This window comes from Electrona antarctica (assembly GCF_951216825.1).
Source record: "Electrona antarctica genome assembly, chromosome: 20".
Lineage (NCBI taxonomy): Eukaryota > Metazoa > Chordata > Actinopteri > Myctophiformes > Myctophidae > Electrona > Electrona antarctica.
Window position 1 is genome coordinate 35,273,213 of NC_136801.1, and position 21,919 is coordinate 35,295,131.

The window sequence follows — 21,919 nt, forward strand, 5'->3', positions numbered from 1 at the left end:
AACCTGGGGGCGGCAACGGACTGACCTCATGCTTCCCTCAATGCATGAGGAGTCCAAGCCACTTCTTTTCACCTGACAGAGGGGAGTTTCCCCGGTTTGGATGTAGCGTGTGGAAGGAACACGTTATTCCAACCAGTTCCTATACCCTCCATCAGGCACCCCAGCTGGCCAGGGGGAGGTAGTTTAGAGACCAGGATTACTGCATGTTATTTGTGAGGGTACCTACCGTAGGGGACACGGGGAGAACATGCAAACTCCACACAGAAAGGCCCTTTCACCAACCCCACCTCAGGTATGTGCACTGATGACGGGGAAGAGATAACATGCCCGCCATTGTCCACCAGTGACTCTGAGATATTGTAGGACAACACTGACGCAATGGATGTTGTGCCAGTAGCCCCTCAGAAGAAGAAGCAAAGATTTGTTGATTTTTGAGTGGTGCTAACCACTCCTACACGCAGCCATGTGTGTATGTCTCTGTGTCTGTCTCTAACACACACATGCAGTACAAGTATTCTCAGGTCTATAAGCTCACCGTGCCAGTACAGTACAGTACAGTACAGTACAGTACAGTACAGTGGGCCTGGACTGGCCACTTGGAGGGATATTTTTCAGTATAAAAGTGGTGGTATTATAAATAAAAGATATCTTAAAGAAGAATACAAAAGTCGGGGGAAGGACCTACGCCGCTTGGGTAGTCCCCCTGGAAAAGGAGAGAGAAAAAGAAGAAAAAGGGAAACTCCTGGATTCTCACAGTCCAACGTTGGCAGCGTTGAGGATTCTCGCCAAACCTCAAAGACTTTCTCAGGGAACACCTTATTATGTGAATCATCTCACTGGTCACCAGTGGTGGGAAAAGTACTCGAATATTAACCCATGTTAACTTAACCCATTTTGACCTGGGAACGATTCTAAAAATGTCTTCTACATCCTGACAGTTTTCTGAAAAAGCTATGTTTATGTATTGTCGTTATTCGATTTTTCAAAAATAGCAGACCTACAAGCTCGTAGCGCGCCACTCGGTGGCGCGCTATGAGCTTGTAGATCTGCTATTTTTCAATAGCTAAAGCATAACATAATGCTAACACCAAAAGGGGTTCCCGCCCAAAATCGGTTAAGTAAAAGTAGCAATACTGCAATGTAGAACTACTCCATTGCAAGTAAAAGTCTGGAATGCAAAATGAACTTCATTAAAAGTACAAAAGAATTGGCATCGAAATGCACTTTAATTACCAAAAGTCTCTCACTCACTATGCACGAATGTTCCATTTCAAGGTTTCAATATTTTGAAAATAAAATGGTAGATCTACGACGCATTGTGATAGGCTATTTTCAAATGGCCAAAATGTATATAGGGCTGAAGTGATTAATGTATGTTTTGTAATAATAATCCAAATCTACAAAGCAATTAACTAAAGTTTTCCAATAAATGTAGTGGAGTAAAAGTCCAATATTTGGATCTGAGATGTAGTAGAGTAGAAGTAAAAGTACTGGAAATTGGAAATACTCAAGTAAAGTACAAACACCTCAAAATGAAGTAAGGGATAATGTCTGCCTAGGACCTAGGCAATGACCTAGGCAATGACCTAGGCAATGACGACAATGACCTCCTAGGCCCTAGGTGGTCGTTGTCGGGAGATAATTCACCGACAGGGTTTTAACCACCCTGAAGGTGAATTATATCCTGACAATGACCACCTATAGGCCAGACATTATCCTGCTTATTACACGGCTACTTAATACATAAATGAATAAATTGACCCAAAACACAACATAACGAGATATTTCCTTGCTTGCGGTAATTAAAGTATTTTGGGCGTCTGCCCAGCTGCAGCACTGTCGGAAAACAAGGAAGTGAATTGATCAAATAGAATCCATTTTCGGGTACTGCGCGTCGTCTATTCCTCGCTCAAATGATTTCAAAAACCTTTTTGAGAGCAATGTTTAGCTGTAAATGACATTGTGTGTGTGTTTACATCGTGGCTGTCATGTTGGAAACGGCGGTAAATAAAGTGGGGCACAGCAGGTGCTCTGAGGGTTTGATTAGGCATCGGTCTGTTATAGAGCGGAGCGGTCATTATCCAGAAATGACAGACCGCTGAATGCAGCGATTGACCAATGAGAATCAAGCATTCAGCCAAGCCATGTAATAAATGTACTTAGTTACTTTCCACCACTGATTATGTGAGTCATCTCACTGGTTCACCAGCAGAGGGCAACAGTGAGCTATTTGTTTTGTTTTGTTTGTTTTCTTAATGGTGGGAATGCGGATTTTAATCGCTTTGGGAAGGACGCTTAGCTTGGAGATAACACTCCTCCTGCATTATGTAACGAGTGTTGGCTTTTTGATGAAGCCAAGAAAGCTCTACGGCGATGAAAGAATGTCTGATTAAATTGGAACACAAAAAGGGCAAAGTGGAGGATTCTTAATTTCTTGAGTGATTTATTATTATGGTCTAGTTTTGTCATCTACTTAAAGTGATATAAAACATCAAACACGATACTTTTTACAGTGTTCACATAACATACATAACAGATTTATTTCAGTGGAAAATTAAATAATACACTCGTAGATATACTTTGAACGTGTGTTTTTTAAGCATAGTAACAAACTGATCCCCAAAAAAACTCCTTTTGAAGGATAAAATATATCTATAAAAAAAGGCAACATTTACAAACGGCCGTTAAAAGGCAATAAATTAGCAATCTCAATACAAAAATAAAATATACTAGCTTTTGATTTCGCACTGAAGTGTAATCATTCACCAGTCTCCCATAATCATATACTCTTATTTCATAATAATTTTCCCAACATTAATTTCAAGTTATACAAACCACTAGGCAAATGGAAGTAATAAATAAATACCGTTGATATAGTTTACCAAAAGTCAAAATCAGCAGAAGTAGTACCAGTCACCAAAAACAAAATAAAGAGTATAGTTCCCCGTCCCGAGCAGCATTCTGTGCAATATTTGAATCTCATAAATAGTTGTGGAGTGTTATGATTGAATCATATATATATAATACAGTATATATATACAGTATATATATCATCTGTCGGATGGAAACCTCATATGTCCCAAACTGTTACTTTTCAGGATTCTTTTTTTTTTAACTCTTTGGGTGCCAGGGGGTGGACACCAGTTTTAGTCCCGGGTGCCACTTTTCCCATTATAAATAAAAGAAAGAAAATGTAATTCTATTGTGCATGTAATGTGCATGTCATAACCTGCACACCAGATTAGAGGAATTTTCAAAAACATGGATTCAAAATAATAATAATAAAAAATAAAAACGTCCCTGGCAATCAGTACATAGTGAAAACGGGCTCGTCTTAACGTCCCTGGCACTTAAACTGTTTTAATGGCAAAAGTAGCAGATCTACAAGCTCAAACTGCGTCGCTTCGTGCAGCATTTCAAGATTGTAGATCTGCTACGTTTGATGCTTCCGTGCATCAAGTAGGAGGCGCGTTAATTTACGGAAAAAGACAAAAAGTCTGAATATGTAGATAAGAGGTTTTCTGCCCGACAGCAACAATATACATATCTGCAGCATTAAAATGAGCATTACATAATGTCTAACATAGGCTATTCATTACGGTTGTTTCCCAGAAACAAAAAAACTAAAGGCCTATTCATACTCCAGCTTTAGGTGAAGAGGTGGTGGTCACCTTTTCATCTAAGCGGTGGTTTTGATGGTGGCGGCGCTCATAGTCCATCACCGCGGTGAGAGGGGGGGGCCCTCTGTCTGGGCTGGGCCGGAGCGAGTCTCTGACTGCGAGCGCTTGGTTTTCTCTTCACCGCCACTCAGTGACGTCACGTTTTCCGGGATAATCACCGAAAACCGGAGTAGGAATAGGCCTTAAAACAAAACGTAGGCTCCACTTCCAGTGTGGTTGACAGTGGAATGTTGACCTGTCCTCCCCAATGCTTGGTTCCAGTCCAGCTGTATACCTTGTATATTCCCGTGCGTGTGCGTGGCGTGGCGTACACACACACAGCCAGGGCGGTGTGCGCTGCTCTTATTGGATCACACGTTGGCTCCTCCTCGCAGAGGCTCCGCCCCCTCCGCCTTCTCCCGCGTGGTTTCTCCGTTCCGCCGGCGCCTGATGCAGCACACGGCCACGCCCACCACCACGCCCACCAGCGCCAGGAGGAGCAGGATGCCGCCGGCGATCGCGCCCACGGATAACTCTGCATGGGCACAAAAGGGACACAGACAGATGGTTAAAACGCGTGCTATGACAAGGTATTATTAGGTTCCCAAGTTGCATCGTTCTCAAGTAGGCCGGTGGCTGACGGGCACGTACAGGTCTAGTCGTTTTTAATTACGTTCTAGTACGCTGCGGAGAACGTGTTTTTAAAACTGGATGTCTTTTAACTACTTTCAAATAGTTTTTAATTACGTTCTAGGGTTTTGAAACTGATCTCACCCACCGAGTACTCTGCAAGACAGACAGACAGCGGAGAGCGGGTTTTAAAACTGGATGTCTTTGAACTGCTTTTAAATCGTTTTTAATTACTTCCCAGATAGATAATAATAATAAAACTTTATTTGTTTAGCACCTTTCATGACATGACATGCAGCTCAAAGTGCTTTACAGAGCAATAGAGGGGGAAAAGCAACACAGTGAGGACATGAATAACTTAAGGATTTTAAAAGCTCAACTAAAACAGGGTTTGTGTGGATCCTTAAAAAGTCTTAAATAAAACAAATCTGAAATTTAATTAAAAACTTAATTTGTCTTTAATTTGACCAAATCTGCCTGTAGGTATTACATTTGTTTGTTTTTGTATGTTTTTAAGACTCATGGGAAATTGAAAGCCATACTGTATATGTGTGTGAAAGTATGGATTAGACTGAAGAATGTGCTTGCACACATGCTGCTGACGAGTATAAACTAAACACACACACATGAGTTCACAATCCACCAACCGCCCGCGCAGGAACTATTGCTGAGTAGCAATTATATTCATTTATTCCAAACACGACTGTTGAGCCACTCATCTACGCCCCCGCTAAACTTCCTGTCGACCATTGAAAGAACTGCTGACCTCACTGTGATCCTGTGTGTGTGTGTGTGTGTGTGTGTGTGTGTGTGTGTGTGTGTGTGTGTGTGTGTGTGTGTGTGTGTGTGTGTGTGTGTGTGTGTGTGTGTGTGTGTGTGTGTGTGTGTGTGGTACTGTACTGTACTGTACTGTACTGTACGTGCGTGCCTGTGAAAGAACCGCCCCAATTAAAACCAAAGTATCACATCGTTGCTGTCGGACCGAAACCGCGGCGCTTATCTCCATATTTTAACTTATTGTGTTCTTTCAGGAAATGAATGCCACACTTCATTACGTATCACACTACAGCGTCACACGAAAGCGTCAACAGTAGCAGATCCTGCAAGCTTGAAATTCATCACTAACACGTTGCGCTTCGAGCTTGTAGATCTGCTCCTTTTGTTGCTTTTTTTATTTTGAATACTGAAAAGTAACCGTTTGGGACTTAAGAGGTATTCCCACACTCGACAGAGAGGCAATATCTTATCATCACCTGGACGAAATATTTGGGGCGAGGCAACGTTCTCTCACTAGAGCTCATCACAACAGCTGAAAGTATCTCTGTCGCAACTCGCAACCTATCCTCATTCCTCCATCCTCTCCCCCCTCCTTGCACATAAACCCAGCACTGGTTATCATCAGCACGCACACAGTATAGGCTCCAGGTTTCCCCTCCCTTCGCCCCCCCCCCCGGCTTTCTTTTGTAAAAGACTCTGCGTTATGTTAGTCCTGAACAGGCTGTATGAAATATAAACCTATAAAGGCAGGGACGGCGTTCAAATTCATGTTTCATCTGATGCTCTGATTTAACCCATTTTGACCTGAGATCAGATTCTAAAAATGTCTTCTACATCCTGACAGTTTTCTGAAAAAGCTATGTTTCTATGTCAGTCGTTCTTCGATTTTTCAAAAATAGCAGACCTACAAGCTTGTAGCGCGCCACTCGGTGGCGCGCTATGAGCTTGTAGATCTGCTATTTTTCAATAGCTAAAGCATAACATAATGCTAACACCAAAAGTGGTCCCGCCCAAAATGGGTTAAAGCAGAAATCCTCCACGTTTGCTTGCCTCGGAGAGTGTAATAATGGTAATCTTGAGAGTCTATTTTACGGTAATGTTCAGAAAGGGATCTTTGATATCAAATATCAAAGGAAAAGGTCCTATACACACTGTGTGGAACTTGCAAAAAAACACCTTTATTAACCTGCATTAAGTGATTGTGACACTCGGACGTCGAACGTCGTATATAGACGACTGTATCCTCTTACAGAAACAAGACGTCTTATATATTCGGGCTGATGCGGTAAATAAATATTTGCTGACACGTTGTAGGGCATTCACTTCTAGTCATTTGTACTAGTTGCCTAGTTTACAAGTCGACTAGTTGTTTAACCACCTATTATGTTAATTTATTTTGGAAATAAATATTTGTACATTTAAAAACTGTGTACATTGGTGACTATAACTATAATCTACCTGATCTTGAGGCCTACAAAATCGGGGAAACTAGTCAACTAGTACCAACAGGCCCAGGCGGTGGCGTAACCGTCTGGGCACCCGACTGGTAATCCAGTCGCAGTGTGCCGCGGGTTCGACTCCCGAGCCCGACACGGCCTTTACTGCATGTCTTCCCCCATCTCTCTCCCGTTTCCTGTCAGCCTACTGTCTGTCCCTTCAAAAACCAAAACAAATATATCTTTAACTAGTACCAACAAGGTCGACTAGTGGACTTACTAGTTTACTAGTAAACTAGTCGACTAGTTGCTTAATGCCCTAACACGTTTCAACGTCCATAATGGGGAATCCCTCTGTTCTTCCCTCTAAATACATTTCCTTTAATAGCACAACATGGACTCATGACGAAACAAGCAAACGCGTCCACTTCCCCTTTAATGGAAACCCATGAGCTCTGCGTGATCCATGAGGGAATTACTGTATAATAAGTGTATTTTATTTTCGTTGTCGTTGATTCATTATTGTACTATAGTTATTGTTCTGTTCTACACCACTTTAAACCACTTTAAACCTGAATTCCCTGTGTTTGTGGTCATGTCGGGTGAACATTTCCCAAACTCTTGCCTTTTCCCTAAAAACAATGAAAATTGCTTACTTTGAAAGAAGGACGCGTTGTCTTTGTGGGAGCACTGGGGTCTGCTCTCGGCTCCCAGCTGTTTGTCTGCCCTGCGGCTGGGGATGAAGGCCTGAACCTGGAAGCAGTAGCTCTCCCCCCGGTCCAAACCCGTCAGCTCGATCTCGCTGGACTTGGAGACCTTCACTTTCTGCCAAAGGAGGACACACACAATGGTTAAGGCCTATTCATAGTCTGGATTTTCGGTGGTGAGGTGACCACCACTCCGGTGGTGAGCTGACCACCGGAGCTGAAATAACGTTGAGCGGTGGTGAGTAAAAACAGAGAGAAGGGCTGGAGCGGTGGTGGTGGTTTGCTCTTCACCGCGGCTTGTGACGTCATGTTGTAGTTCGGTGGTCACCTAACCACCGTAAATCCAGACTATGTATGAGCCTTTAGACACTAAAACCACCTTGGCTTCAACCTGCAATGGCGTCCATAATTTGTCATTACTTTTATGTCATTATCGATGAAAAAGGTCAAACATTTTCACAAATGAGCTGAACTACAAGTTCACACATTGAGCTTGAAGATTGGCTATGTTTGACTAGCCTCGCGTTGCGATACTAATATACCACTGTGCTGGGCTGCCTCGGGGCGTATGCAATAGGGGCGGGTGAAGTGTGGCTGCGCCAGGCTAATGTTTGACACCATATGATTTAACTCGTTATAGCATGGATACGTATACAGTATACACTGCAAAAACACATGATCTTATCTCATTGTTCTGACTCCTATTGTTTTTGAGGGGCGATAGCCCCTCCTTTATACAGGTTTGTTTTTAGTTCAATGTTTGTTTTAAAAACGCCATTGACAATGAAGGGAATATCTACGTCATCTTGTCCCTAACACAAACATTAGATACCATTAACAATAAAGAGAATTTAATGTTTGTGTTGTCACCGTTTGTTTTACATCACCATTACATCACCTAATCATAGCAACATGATTTAGACTTTGATATATTAGCGCCCCTCACTTTACACGGGTGTGATGTTTCTTATTGTGGATGGATAGATAGTTGTTTATTAAAGTGTCCTACATCAAAAGATGCCCCAAGACGTTGGTGTTCTATTTCCATCTTCCATGTTGGAAAAAAAAAAGCCTTCCCTCTGGGCTCCGGCGTCACAGGAAGAGAAACCTGGCTGCGCCCCGCACAGCTCTGTCTAAATGTTTACAAATGTCCTTCCTTCTCTGTGTCTAGAAAGGAATCTCTGCTTGCTCGAGAGGAAGCATCTCTCTGCTTTCTCTGAATACTAATAATAATCCTATACTAACTTAGACATAAACTTTTCTAAGTACTCTTTGTTGTTGAGTACCAGTATCCCCATTACGCCAGTCAGCGTAATGGGGATACTGGTAAGTAAAAAAAAAAAAAAAAAAAAAGTCTAAGTACTCAAAGTCTTGTTATAATGATGTTCTTCTCAGCCTTTTCAAATTCAAGGACGGCCCAGTGGTAAAGATATGCATTTTTCTTTTTCATTATCATTATCTCTGTCACCCCAATCTACACTGTAATTCAGCTCTGAGAGTAAGTGGAACCAAATGCTTCCATTAGTACACAAGAGTTACAGACCTACAAGACTATAGGAGGTGTTCCGATCGATTGGCTGCCGATCGGTGATCGGACGATTTTCACTTCAAATGACTCGATCGGTGACCCAATCTTTTATACCTTTAAGTGGTATAAAAGTCAATCAGATATATAGTAGGCCTATAATATCGTTCTGCATTTTTGTGACAGGCCTAAACATTCTCCCCCTCCCCCCCCCACCCCACACGCACATAGGAACAGTTTTGACGTGGGTTTTGACATAAGTTGGGAGATATTAAAATGTTCCCCTTGCGCAGATCACTGATCAGGATCTGTCCCAAAAACCCTGATGGGAGCACCTCTATACGAGACCCTGGTGAAGGTAGAGCGAGCACTCTCTTCTCACCTGGCCGCTGCTGTGCGCTCTCCTGTAGGTGACCTTGTACTGGAGGTCGTCGGCGAAGACGTCCCGTATGGTCAGCAGCCGGCCGTCTCTGAACAGCGCCGTCTGAGGGTCGCTGACGTACAGCGTGATGTTCCGCCGGTCGCCCTGCACGATCTTGAAGTCGGGACTGCCGATGTCAGCTGGGAAACGAAAGGGAAAGGAAGAGGTTGTGAGTAGATGCTGCTATACTAGTATTGTACAAGCTGCTGATGCTGCCTAAAATGCTTAGTTTTAATTTAATTTTTCAATTAAACAATTGTTTTGTGTTTTTGAATGCTTCAGTTGATATTGCACTACAATTTACAGTAAGCAAGAACAACACATGGTAATACATCAAATACATAGAAATATAAGTCATCAAGGATCATATAACTAAGCAAGCGAAGAACCTAGCATCCGTCTTAACAGACGGATGCTAGGTACAATGAAACTATGATATAGTATACACTATAGAATGCTATGTCTACATGACATACTATCTAAACTACATACGTTTAGCCTTTGCATATACAGGTTGTCGAGGCTAGGGCAAGTGCTGTGGGCCAAGATGGAGTCTGAAGAGGTGAGTTTTCAGACTATGGCGGAAGATTGGGAGTGAGTCCGCAGTTCTGATTGCAATGGGAAGTTCATGTCATATAGGACTATGGAATGAACTTTACACTTCCACTTATATATACACTCTTATACTGTTCTATCTACGTTATTGTTTTACTAATGTGTGGCTGCACTTGAACAATTTATTAAGGTAATTGTTGTTTTCTCCCAAATTAAAATAAAAAAGGTTATGTGATCGGTACTCGGTGTGGACCGGTATCGGAGATTGGAAGGAAAACATAACGGGAACATCTTGTTTCCTTGTCATGCGTTTGTTTCTGCTGCTTTGTGTTTGTGCGCTCATCCACAATCTGGCTTTGAATCTCTTGTATTCCATGCAGCAGCGAATGAGCGGTTGTGAAACAATGTCCTGGAATGTCAGTGTGTCCTGGCTGGGTATTTTTAGGCGTGAGAGAGAGAATGAAGAATGCATGGCGCCGTACCGTACGTCGTACAGGCACGTTTCGTGGTCCCAAGATGTGGCTGTGCGAGTGTGCGTGTCAACATTTTTGCGGGGTGAGAGAGAGAGTGACACTCACTGTCTTTGTACGGGCAGAAGCGCGGCGAGCGGGTGTGCGGGAACTCGATGATGTCGGAGGTGACGCCCAGCGGGGGCTCCGACAGCACGTCGGCCGAATACGAGGCCTTCACGTCGGTCAGGTCGCTGGTCAGGTCGCACGAGGTCTCCGTCGTGCGGATGCAGAACTTGTTCTTCTCGCGGTCCTGGCCGGCCCTGGAATGGAACGAAGATCAAGAGGAAAATATAAAAGCTATTACGTGCCTATACATGCAAAAAAAAACGAAAACACATAAAAAGTCATGAAAATATGCTTAGGGTTAGATTAAATCTGCACTATGTAACTTTTCTCTTCTATCCCGGATTTGAACCCGGTCCAGAACTTTTTACCATTGAGCTAATAGAGCCTGCCTGCTTGCTTCGAGGGGATAAATTGAATCTTGACCGTCAAAATGTGTGTCAGCTCCTGTGTCTATAGTGAGACGTGACCTTTGACACGATCTAAATGTCTCAATGGAAGAGCAGGGAGAAAATAATAATAATAATCACTGTGCCAATTGTATAAATGATTGTGCATTAACATACACAATAATTGTATGATCTAATGATCATGAGATCATACACACATTGGACAAAATTACATTTTATTCATTAAAAAAAGGTTAGGTAGTGCCGCTTTAAGTTAATGGACAAAGAGCTATATGAAACAGGTGCAAGACAAACTGATGACGGCGGGGAACAAATAAATAGAGACTGTACACTGTAAAGGTAACTGGCTCCCAGATAACTTATTAATGTTTCATTTTATTCAAGTTATTTAATTAAGTTATTCAAGAAGCCCATAATTCCTCCTCTGTTGATTTGGTTTCTGTTAATATTTAGCCAGGATGGTAGGAATGGACATGCTAAACCCAGTAGAACCCAGAAAGTATCTGTGTCATTTTAGATTTTAACCACTTATAACCATTATTTTATACTTATTCAAAAATAGCAGATACCTACAGTATACAAGCTCATGTCACTGTGTGCAAATGAGCTTGTAGATATGCTATTTTTGAAGAAGAAAAAAAAGCCAGACCCAGATATTTCCACCCAGAGCAGCACTGATCATATAGCACGTTTTTCAGGATTTAGAAAGAAGATATTTGTAGAATCTGGTCTCAAGTTAAAGGGCTATAATTAGAGTTGATGGTAACTACAATCCATGACCCGAAACTGGACATGCCAGTAAAAGCTTTTAGTTTTAGTGGATGATCAATAAAGGAGTCTCATCTCATCTCGTCACCCAGATCTGCTCTCATCTTGAGGATTAATCTCCCTCACAAGGTCACATACACTACACTGCCTGGGCTGAGCTATGGGCTGGTTGATGTGTGCACATTTATGATTTCATCTAAGACGGGAATAAAATGTAGATTGTTCACAATTACTCATCCTGATTCAATCTAAAATGACATCGAATTACTCATCCTAGGATGAGTTGAATCAGCTGATTCAATGTAAAATGACTTAATAACTCACACAGAGAATTCCACCGTGTAGGAATATTCAGAAGAAGGTTTGGGTTCCCACGTAAGCAGCGTTTTGAAGTTGGTCGATTGCCAAGTGACATTCTGTGCCTTGGGGAACGAACCTGCAAAAAGATTGAATTAAACGTCAGACAAAAAGTGCAACGAGAGTGGAAGCTATTAGATCAAGAAATAGCTATAGGCCTAATGCAGTATGACTTCCAGATCTAAGCTAATATTTGCCACAGGTGCATTGAATCAAGGATTATGTATAGTAGAAGACCAACATTATCTGGAAAATGCACACGACCTTCCTTTAAAAGGCAGACAAATAATAGGCTACCTTTCTCAATGATTGATTGAAAATATTAACAGTTTGCAGAATGGGTACAAAAACAGATACGAGGGGAAAAATCTGAAAAAGCACTATATTACCGCTAAATAGGCCTATAAGACTTAATTGTTTACATAAGGGTCCCTTAATAATCAACAACTCACCTGAAACTAAAGTTGTGAAGAAAAATGCATCGACAAAGAGTGCCAGAAAGGCCACCGTTAATACTCCACTTTTCGGCATTTTCTTTTTCTTTGGTATCTCCCCTTTTTTTCTCTATGAAATGAAGAAATCCTGCAAGGTGTTGGGCGCGTCTGGAATGATTCAGGTGGAGTTTTTTGGACTCCCAAGGGCAGCAGCAGCAGCTCCTGTTGCACTGGACAAAATATTAAATGGCCAGTAGAATTAAAACAGCGCGCTGTCCCACGTTAATATGGCTCCTGATGTTCAGGGGAAAAAAAATGCCCCGCGGATTCTAGTCTACAGGTTGTAGCGGATCCTCGACAAGAATGAACGCTCGCCTGTGATTTGAGTTTGAGTTTCTGTTGCCTGAACCTCCTCCTGATGCTCTGAGCTCTGAGCGTCTGTGTGTGTGAGTGAAAAGCGAACCGACTGCAGCCATATAACAGGATGTGTGCATCCATATAAGGACTGTCTGGGGGTTGGGCCGTCCTCTAAAAGTGGGACGGGCCAGACAAAAAAGTGATGAGCTCATAAAAAGAGCTACTGTTACTACTATGGTATGTGTAGCCTAGTATTCTGTTCCACTGTATATACATGTCTCACACACGTCACCTGAATATCATTTGTGGTGACTTTTTTTTTCTTTTTTTTGCAATAACTATAGCTTCCTAAAACCAGTGGTGGAGAAAAAGTCTAATGATTTTTCATCTAGTAAAAGTATCAATAGGCCTACTGCAATTTAGAAATAATCTTTTAGAAATTATTCAAAATGTAGGCTAATTGAGTAAAAGTACTAAAATATTGGCATACATTTTACAGTAGAAAGTACTCATTATGCAGAATTTCCCATGTCTAAAATGGATTAAAAAAAATCTTCTGAAATTTGCCCTGCTAATTTTAAATGGCTGAATTGTATACAGTTAAGTATAGGGCTGAAGTGAGTAATTGTAGGTTTTGTAATAAAATCCAACTCTACAAAATGGTAATAATTGTAGTGGAGTAAAAAGTATAATATTTGCCTCTGAGATGTACTGTAGTGCAGTGGTTCCCAAAGTGGGGTCCGGGGACCCCCAGGGGTACTTGAGGGAGTTCCAGGGGGGACCCATAAGCTAAATGATAATTTGTAACCAAATGGACCCTTATGGGTCTGTAACTCAGAGAGTGTACAAATGGAACCAAATGGACCCTAACGGGTCCATTTGGTTCCATTTGTACACTCTGAGTTAAATTAACAGTGGTTTTACAATATAAATTGGGGTACCAGAGATAGAAATGCCATTAAATCGGGGATCCGTGGCATAATGCGTGTGAAACTGGGGGTCCTTTCGTAATCACAGCTGGAGCCGTAAAAATCCTCCCTTATCGGGGTCACTGGCATATGTTTTCAAATGGGGGGTCCGTGGCCTAATACATGTTTATTTGGGGGTCCTTGACACGAAAAAGTTTGGGAACCACTGCTGTAGTGGAGTAGAAATAGGCTACTGAAAACTGGATATATATTGCCAATTACTTCCATGAGAGGTGGGAGAGGTGGTGGAGTTAGCTGTTTTAGCAGACAGTTTGAGGGTCAAATGGAGTTAAGAGGTTTTGTCCAAAGCGCTTTTTAATACTTTCCATTGGTTCGATATTTTTTAACCAACACACAGACGTAAAGGGTGTTCAATAACACTGATTTATAAAGAAAAAAAACCCTCAAAAATGGAGTTGGGTGGTTTTCTCCCGACAGCAACGGGAAAATAATTGTACTTAAGTACAGTACTTGAGTATAGTTATTAGTTACTTTCCACTAGCCTGGGTTCCAGCCTGAATCGCTGCGTTCCGTGAAACTGAATTGTCACTGGCTGACAATTCAGATTCACGGAACGCAGAGTGATTTCCACCACTGCCTACGAACTTATTTTTGCATGATTGAATGATTGCATGCATACTTGTGAAAGGGAGACATGGCGGAAGATGACGAGACAGTATGTTGACAGCTAGTGGAAACAATAGGGTCAGTACAGTAGCAGACAGACAGACAGACAGCGACAGAGAGGCCAATCCAACATTACACAACTACAGTAAAATTACTAATACTACACAGTAGTAAATGGCTTAATCCATTGAATTAGTGATGCAAATAGCCTGCATCCTTTGACTCACTAAATTGAGACGCAATCATGTCACGCTCCGGGGGGATGCAATACTGTACTCGGGGGGGACCCATTTAAAAGACCATCAATGGGTGGTCCCATTACATTGAAAACGTATTTACATCACTGAATTATGATTATTAATGATGATTAATTTACATGCCATTATGGTCTATTCTTTCTTTTCTTTTTCTTTTAGATTCTGTTCTAATAGAACTGATTGATTGATTGATTGATTGATTGATTGATTGATTGATTGATTGATTGATTTCCCTTCCTTTGGTTATTCATCCAGGGGGGATAACTTTAAAGATTTGGGACAAAAAAAATAACTTTGGACAGTCAAATTCTCTGCACCAGATTATTGTCAATTGAAAACAGAATTGTTTCAGTTTCAGTTTTATACAAAGACCTAGCTGTGCTGACATGCTTGCTCTAACACTTTCCAGGGGGTCCCTGGCTAAAGTAGTGAATGTAACATAACAATACTTTTAACCTCTTTATCCAATGTGGCTAATTATATGCATTGCTATTCAAAAATAGCAGATCTACTAGCAGGATTCCAAATTCTAGTGAAAATGTGAACTTTACTATATTGCTTGACCTATACCTCAGCTAGCTTTTCCAAAAGCAACACTCTTCTCTTATCCTCTCCTCCAAGGAAAAAAAATGTTTTGATATAACATGCCATTGTCTCTTCTAGAGAATACAGTATTTACGCGTGCCGGCCCGGTTGGCTCAGACACTTGGCAGCCACCATGGTGTCATAGTAGAGAGAGAGTGGGTGAGCAGCGCGTTGTATACATTGGCATGTCAACCACACATTTATTATAGGACTTGGGATGTAATCATTGGGGGGAAAAGTACTACATTTCTTTACTTAACCCTAGAACACTAAACATTGTTTTTTTAGTCGCACACCGTCTCTAAACTCGGGTATCTTTTACAGCAATACATGGCAACTTGAGGTACTCTTCTTTAATATTTTGTCATGACTTTCCACAAAAGAAAACGAAAAATAGATATCATCTTAGGGGGTCAAAATCTGTGAATATTACAGAGTCACTAGTAAACTAATTAAAGCCTTCAAATAATTACTCCTAAATTCTACTCCACCACATCTGAGATGGCCCGGTGTCATAGTAGAGAGAGTGGGTGAGCGTGCTCCATTGGCATGGCATGTGGTGCATTGGCTGACCACAGCAGCACACACACCACATTTAGGCCTTTCTACTGACTGAGTGATGTAATGCTGCTGCTCGCAAATACCTCGTAGTAATAGTCCCGTCCCGTCCCCCCCCCCCCCCCACAACGACACATCTGGATTCTGGAGAAGCTGACTCACACACTCTGCTGACTTCATTTAGGAGTCCGACAGTCAGTCCCCAATGTGTGTGGTGTGCGTCTCAGTCAGTGCCATTGAAGTGCATACTTCTACACACTGAATGAGCTAACTGTCTATAAATAGGCTGTCATTCTATCCGAGCAGCGTGTCCGCATATACACACGAACACAATGAATATACTGTATGTGACGTATACAGTAAGTTAAGACGTGCAATGTGGAGGTGTCTTTACACAGCCTTTGCCAAAGAAGGATGATAGTGGTAATTATGTCCTTTTTAAACACACGCACGCGTGTGCGCACACACACACGCGCGCAAACGCACACGCACACACACACACACACACACACACACACACACACACACACACACACACACACACACCACATCTGGAGTGTATATGGATTTCCATGGCAACGTGTTTGTAACTAAATCCCTGGGGATGAAACCTCTATTCCTCCATAGAGACAGAGTGACTCTCATGTTTCCTATATAGATGGCAGCATGCTGGCATACCAGCGTCTTTGTCTCAGTCAGCAGGCTGGCCAGGCCTCTCTCTCTCTCTCACTCACCCGGCCCGTACAGCGCGTATGCTAATTCGGGGCTTCACTAGTGGCTTTGATTCTGAAGGAGGACTCATACTCACTGCCGGGAAATGCTGAATGCAAATCCAGTAGCAAGACAAATACGTTCCATTGAGCTAAAAAATAATAATAATAAAAAATGAAAACCCACGGAAGTGCCTGGAGACAGATCTGACAGGCCCAGGCCCCCCTGGTTTAAGTGGATTATGTGTGGCGGAATTCTTTTTGTCTGAGTTTATCCAACGTTTGAGCCAGAATCTTGAAAGGAGAGCTGCTGTTAATGCCGTTGATACTCAAACTAATGCACGTCTTTTGTTGCTTGATTGGAGAATGTGGAATGTGCATGTATCAAATATCATTTCAAAACACTCATGACGTTTGTTGGGGCCTTTGTGACTGAGCTCTGTTGATGGATGATGAAGAGGACAAGGCATGCCACTGAAAAGAAATTAAGGCCAGTTCTCAGAACTCCGCGTGGGAGCATTTAAAGGTTCTGTTTATCTTGTTTTGAGACTGTTTGTACAATACATAACATGGGCCACTTCATTCCTTGACTCAACCATGCACATCATGCGGAAACGGTCTGTTAAATAATTGCAATTATATACAACAGGTCGTTTCGAGGAAGCAATCTGATTGGTTGAAACAGCCTTCTTGAAATAAAAAAGACGGGGAGCAGAACTATATCGTGTGCGGACATCACACTTTTTTCTTCATTCAAACGAGCACCACTCCACACCTAATCCAAACAAAGAATTCAGCTGCTCTGTTTTCCCAGCGCGCAGCAAAACTCGGTGGCTAGGCTAGCTAGTTTCTTGGGACATTTGTGGTCATAGTGACTGAAAAGGTTTTTTCAGAGATTTTCTTAGTTTTAAGGGTAACTGTTGTGTAATTGCAATATTACACGAGAGGGTGTGGTTTAACGTGATTATTGCCACTTCAGTGATGCTTGCGGAACTCGACTACGTCTCGTTCCTGACCGCATCACTGTGGTGGCAATAATCACGTTAAACCACACCCTCTCGTGTAATATTGCTTAATTAATTTGTGTTCCATCATGACATTGGAATTTAACCTGCTCATCAACATTATGGCATTCTTCTGCTATTTACCCTCTTCCACATGCCTACATTTGAGGACGTTCATGGCAGTATAGGCTAATACAAAAGTAATTTCTCACAGAAAGTGGCTTCTCAACCAGCATGAATTGGGCTCAGGTCCTGATTATGCTGAGAAAGCCCAGCTCGACTCTCCATTTCAGATGAGTAGTTGCATTAACCCATTTTGGGCGGGAACCCCTTTTGGTGTTAGCATTATGTTATGCTTTAGCTATTGAAAAATAGCAGATCTACAAGCTCATAGCGCGCCACCGAGTGGCGCGCTACGAGCTTGTAGGTCTGCTATTTTTGAAAAATCGAAGAACGACTGACATGGAAACAGCTTTTTCAGAAAACTCAGCATTCAGCTACAGTACGTCCCACAGTTTGATTCAGCGTGGCGTTCTCCCCGTCTCCTCAGTCATTTCTCCCGGGTCTCCCCTGTAAGGAAAACTCAACGAGGAGTGAAATGTGAGTCACAGCAGGTTGTGGTGAACCACTCTTTAAGTGTTATAGACTCTAGGCCTCATCATAAACCCCACTGACCGTCCGTCGGAGGCACTTTTGCCTCATAAAAGTGTCATGGAACATGTTGTTCTTCAAAGTGCTACTGAAATAGAGGGGTTGCCAGGGCAATCCTCAAAATGTTGTGGAACCACTGGGAAGACACACATCTGTCATCTGGCAAGACACACGAAAGGATGACTTTGTTGTAGTTAGGGTGTCCATTCAGCAGTGGTGTAAAGTAAGTACATTTACTCAAGTACTGTACTTAAGTACAATTTTCTGGCACCTTTTACTTTAGTAAGTATTTCTGAGTATTTCCGATTACTTCTATTCCACTACTACACGTATCTCATGAGGCAGATATTGTACTTTTACTCCACTACAAGTTTTTGAAAACCTATACTGACCTTACTACTGACACCGATTTAGATTATTTGATTATTTTGATTATTATTATTATTACAAAACAACGCTACCCACTTCAGCCCTATTTGAAAATAGCACAAGCTCACAATGTGTCGTAGGCATCGCGACATATTGTGAGCTTGTAGATCGGCTATTTTCAAAAGACTTGTATTCATTTGGAAATGAGACATTGTGTATATAATGAGTACTTTTACTTTTGGTATTTCAAGTACATTTTTCTCCTTTAATTTTTACCCCACAATTTTGTAACCCATTTTTCAATGTGTCAATTATCTACCCTCCGCCAACCTAGTCCCCATATATGGGGGACATGGGGAGAGCAACGGACTTGAACTCATGCTTCCTTCATGCCTGAGTGTCCAAGTAGCTTCTTTACACCTGACAGGGGGGAGTTTCCCTGGTTGGACGTATCGTGTGGAAAGGAACACGTTATTCCAACCAGTTCCATTCCCCTCCATCAGGCGCCCCGGCTGGCCAGGGGGAGGCAGTTTAGAGACCAGGATTACTGCATATTTTTTGTGAAGGTACCTACCCTAGGGGACACGGGGATTTCAAGTACATTTTGATACCAATACTTTTGTACTTGAGTGAATTTTGAATTTGGGACGTCTACTTGTAACAGCGTATTTGCATTGCAGTATTCATACTTTTACTTAAGTAAAACGTGTGAGTACTTTTTCCACCACTGCTGGCAACTTGTGGCAAGCAGTCTTTGCAGTTGGCATGTCGTTGCAGGAGCTTAGCTCAATTCATAGCAGAACGATAAGACGATCATTTTCAACAACAACAATGTTTTATCTCTGGAGGGAAAGCGGGAGTCAACAGGCTTTTTTCCGGACTTGTTCATTCCTTAAGCTCTACCTTGAACTGAGACAATTGTAACCAAGGTAACTCTTATTTGTCTAGATAAGTGCTCTCACGTAACAAAAGATTACTACTTCCAGTAAATTAGATTTTTTTTTCGGGAATCCTGTTTGATGATAAACGGGGGCCGTTTGGCCACCTTGGCTGGTAATCTAGCACGACAGTGTGTCGTGGGTTCAAGTCCCGATCCCGACAAACTTTATTGTGTGTCTTCCCCCCCATCTCAATTCCCATTTCCTGTCTACTTAATGTGATCTATCAATAAAGGCAAAAAAAGCCTTTTGTTGATTCTGACTCTTCTGCGGAAGAAAAGTGTTACTTTTCAGGATTCCATTTTCACTCAGTCAGTAGAAAGGCCTAAATGTGGTGTGTGTGCTGCTGTGGTCAGCCAATGCACCACATGCCATGCCAATGGAGCACGCTCACCCACTCTCTCTACACCGGACCATCTCAGATGTAGTGTATAGTAGAACTTAGGAGTAATTAATTGAAGGCTTTAGTTTACTAGTGACTCTGTAATATTCACAGATTTTGACCCCCTATGATAGGGTCCCCCCCATGATGATATCATTTTAAAAGTAGCAGATCTGCAAGCTTTATGTCTGTTTGTCCTGTGTTCTTTTGTTTTGTTTTGTGTTAGTTATGTGTATTATGTATTCTGTATGTGCGGAACCCCTTGAAAACGAGATGGTCCATCTCAAGGGGTAATGCAATAAAGAATTTCACACAAAGCTTTTTCCCCTATTTATATGATGCATGAGGACTCGGAGGACACATTTCCAGTGAGAGATACCTGCCAAAACAACTGAAGGGGACAATAACTATTCATTATTACAGATACATGTTTAAGTTTATAAGTGTTGTCTCCTGCTGGAGTCAGGAATCAGGATTCATAGCATGCCAAATGGATTCAGGTTTATTGAGTTGTATTTGGCCACAGTATTATAATAATAATAATAATAATAATAATAATAATAATAATAACTAGAAGAAGTGCCCTTCTGGGCACAGGTCTCCACCAGGAGGATAGGACTGTGTGAGATGTTTGGCAAAATGTTTAGGAGTAATATAAACATGTTTGCCTTTGATGGAAATTGGATGATTTGAGGCATTTTGTTCAAAAAATGTGTTTTGCAAAAATCAACCTGTTGGTGGCGCTATAACAGGCCAATGTGAAAAGGGTGGGATATATTCCTCAGCCTAGTAAGAAAATGTGTGAAAGATTTCACGTAAATTGCATGCTGCGTTCATGATTTGAGGCTATTGTTCAAAAGGGGGCAATCTTGCAAACTGTGAAAGCCAATTATAGCCAATTAGGATGGAATATGAAATATCGGACAGATCCAACTTGAGCACATGACCATAGAGATACTGTGTAACGATTTGTGAGATTTTTGGACAGAATCTGGAGGAGTAATGTAAAAAAATGTGTTTTACAAAAGTCGGCCTCCTGGTGGCGCTATAAAAGGCACATGCGGAAATTGCAGGTCAAAGGTTTGTCCTTGGCCTCTAGGGAGTGTGCATGCAACGTTTCACGCAGATCGGTGCAGTTTTAGGTAAAAATGTGAAAAGCTGCCTCATGGTGGCGCTATAACAGGCCGTTCTGGAAAATGCGGGGCAGAGGTTCATCGTTGCCATCCAGGGAGTGTGTGTGCAAAGTTTGGCATCGACCGGGTTAACGGTGCCGGAGATTAGCTGTACACAGACGGACGGAAGGACACACACACGGACGGACGGACACACACACGGACGGAGTGCAAAACATACTCTCTCCCCATGCCTTCGGCCTGGTGGAGACAATAATAATAATAAAACTTTATTTGTATAGCACCTTTCATGACATAAAATGCAGCTCAAGGTGCTTTACAGAGCAATGGAGAAAAAAAAGAAAAGAAAAGCAAGGCATAAACATTAAAAAACAAGAGCAGTAATGCAATACAGTGAGGACATGAATAACAAAAAAATTAAAGATCAATTAAAAGCAAGAGTATAGAGGTGGGTCTTGAGCTGCGCTTTAAACATGTCTACAGAGGCTGCCTGTCGAAGGTACAGTGGGAGTTTGTTATAGCCAACGAAATAGAGCGCAGCACTGAGAGGGCTTTCTGTACTCATTCTTCTTCCTCCAACATAATCTTGTACTAAAGGCCATATTTAACCATACACATGAAAACTGTGATTTGTATACAAAATGCTTTTATTTCTATTCATCCATGACATTTTGACCATGCTCATGCAACTGTGATTTTATATATAGCTGCTGCTATTTTTGAGCATTTCCCTTATCCTCCCGTCCCCATTTGAACTGAATTTGAACTTCCTTTAACTGCAACATGAGAGCTCGCACAGAGAAGCATGTCACCCCTTTGACCTCTGCATGTGACTGTGTGATGTGACGGTAAAGTTTGGTTTGATTTGATCTGAAATGAATTCAGAAAGATCTCACTTCTCTTGCACGTGGTCCATAGAGACCTTTAAAACCCATTTTGACGTGAGATCAGATTCTAAAAATGTCTTCTACATCCTGACAGTTTTCTGAAAAAGCTATGTTTCCATGTCAGTCGTTCTTCGATTTTTCAAAAATAGCAGACCTACAAGCTCGTAGCGCGCCACTCGGTGGCGCGCTACGAGCTTGTAGGTCTGCTATTTTTGAAACAACCCTCAAATACAATGACA

The 21,919-nt window shown here is 41.9% G+C and overlaps 2 protein-coding genes across 2 annotated transcripts in view; one reads left to right on the forward strand and one right to left on the reverse strand.

Moving 5' to 3' along the window:
• The window catches only part of sugct (succinyl-CoA:glutarate-CoA transferase), a 556,340-nt gene that overhangs the window by 372,350 nt on the left and 162,071 nt on the right, over positions 1-21,919 (forward strand). The gene's annotated exons all lie outside the window — the stretch shown is intronic.
• Positions 3,822-12,585, reverse strand: f3a (coagulation factor III, tissue factor a). Its single transcript, XM_079489188.1, has 6 exons — positions 12,273-12,585; positions 11,788-11,899; positions 10,289-10,482; positions 9,117-9,295; positions 7,159-7,327; positions 3,822-4,194 (listed from the first exon to the last, which is right to left on the reverse strand). Exons 1-6 carry the CDS (start codon positions 12,349-12,351, stop codon positions 4,031-4,033), a joined length of 897 nt encoding a protein of 298 aa, XP_079345314.1. The 5' UTR covers positions 12,352-12,585; the 3' UTR covers positions 3,822-4,030.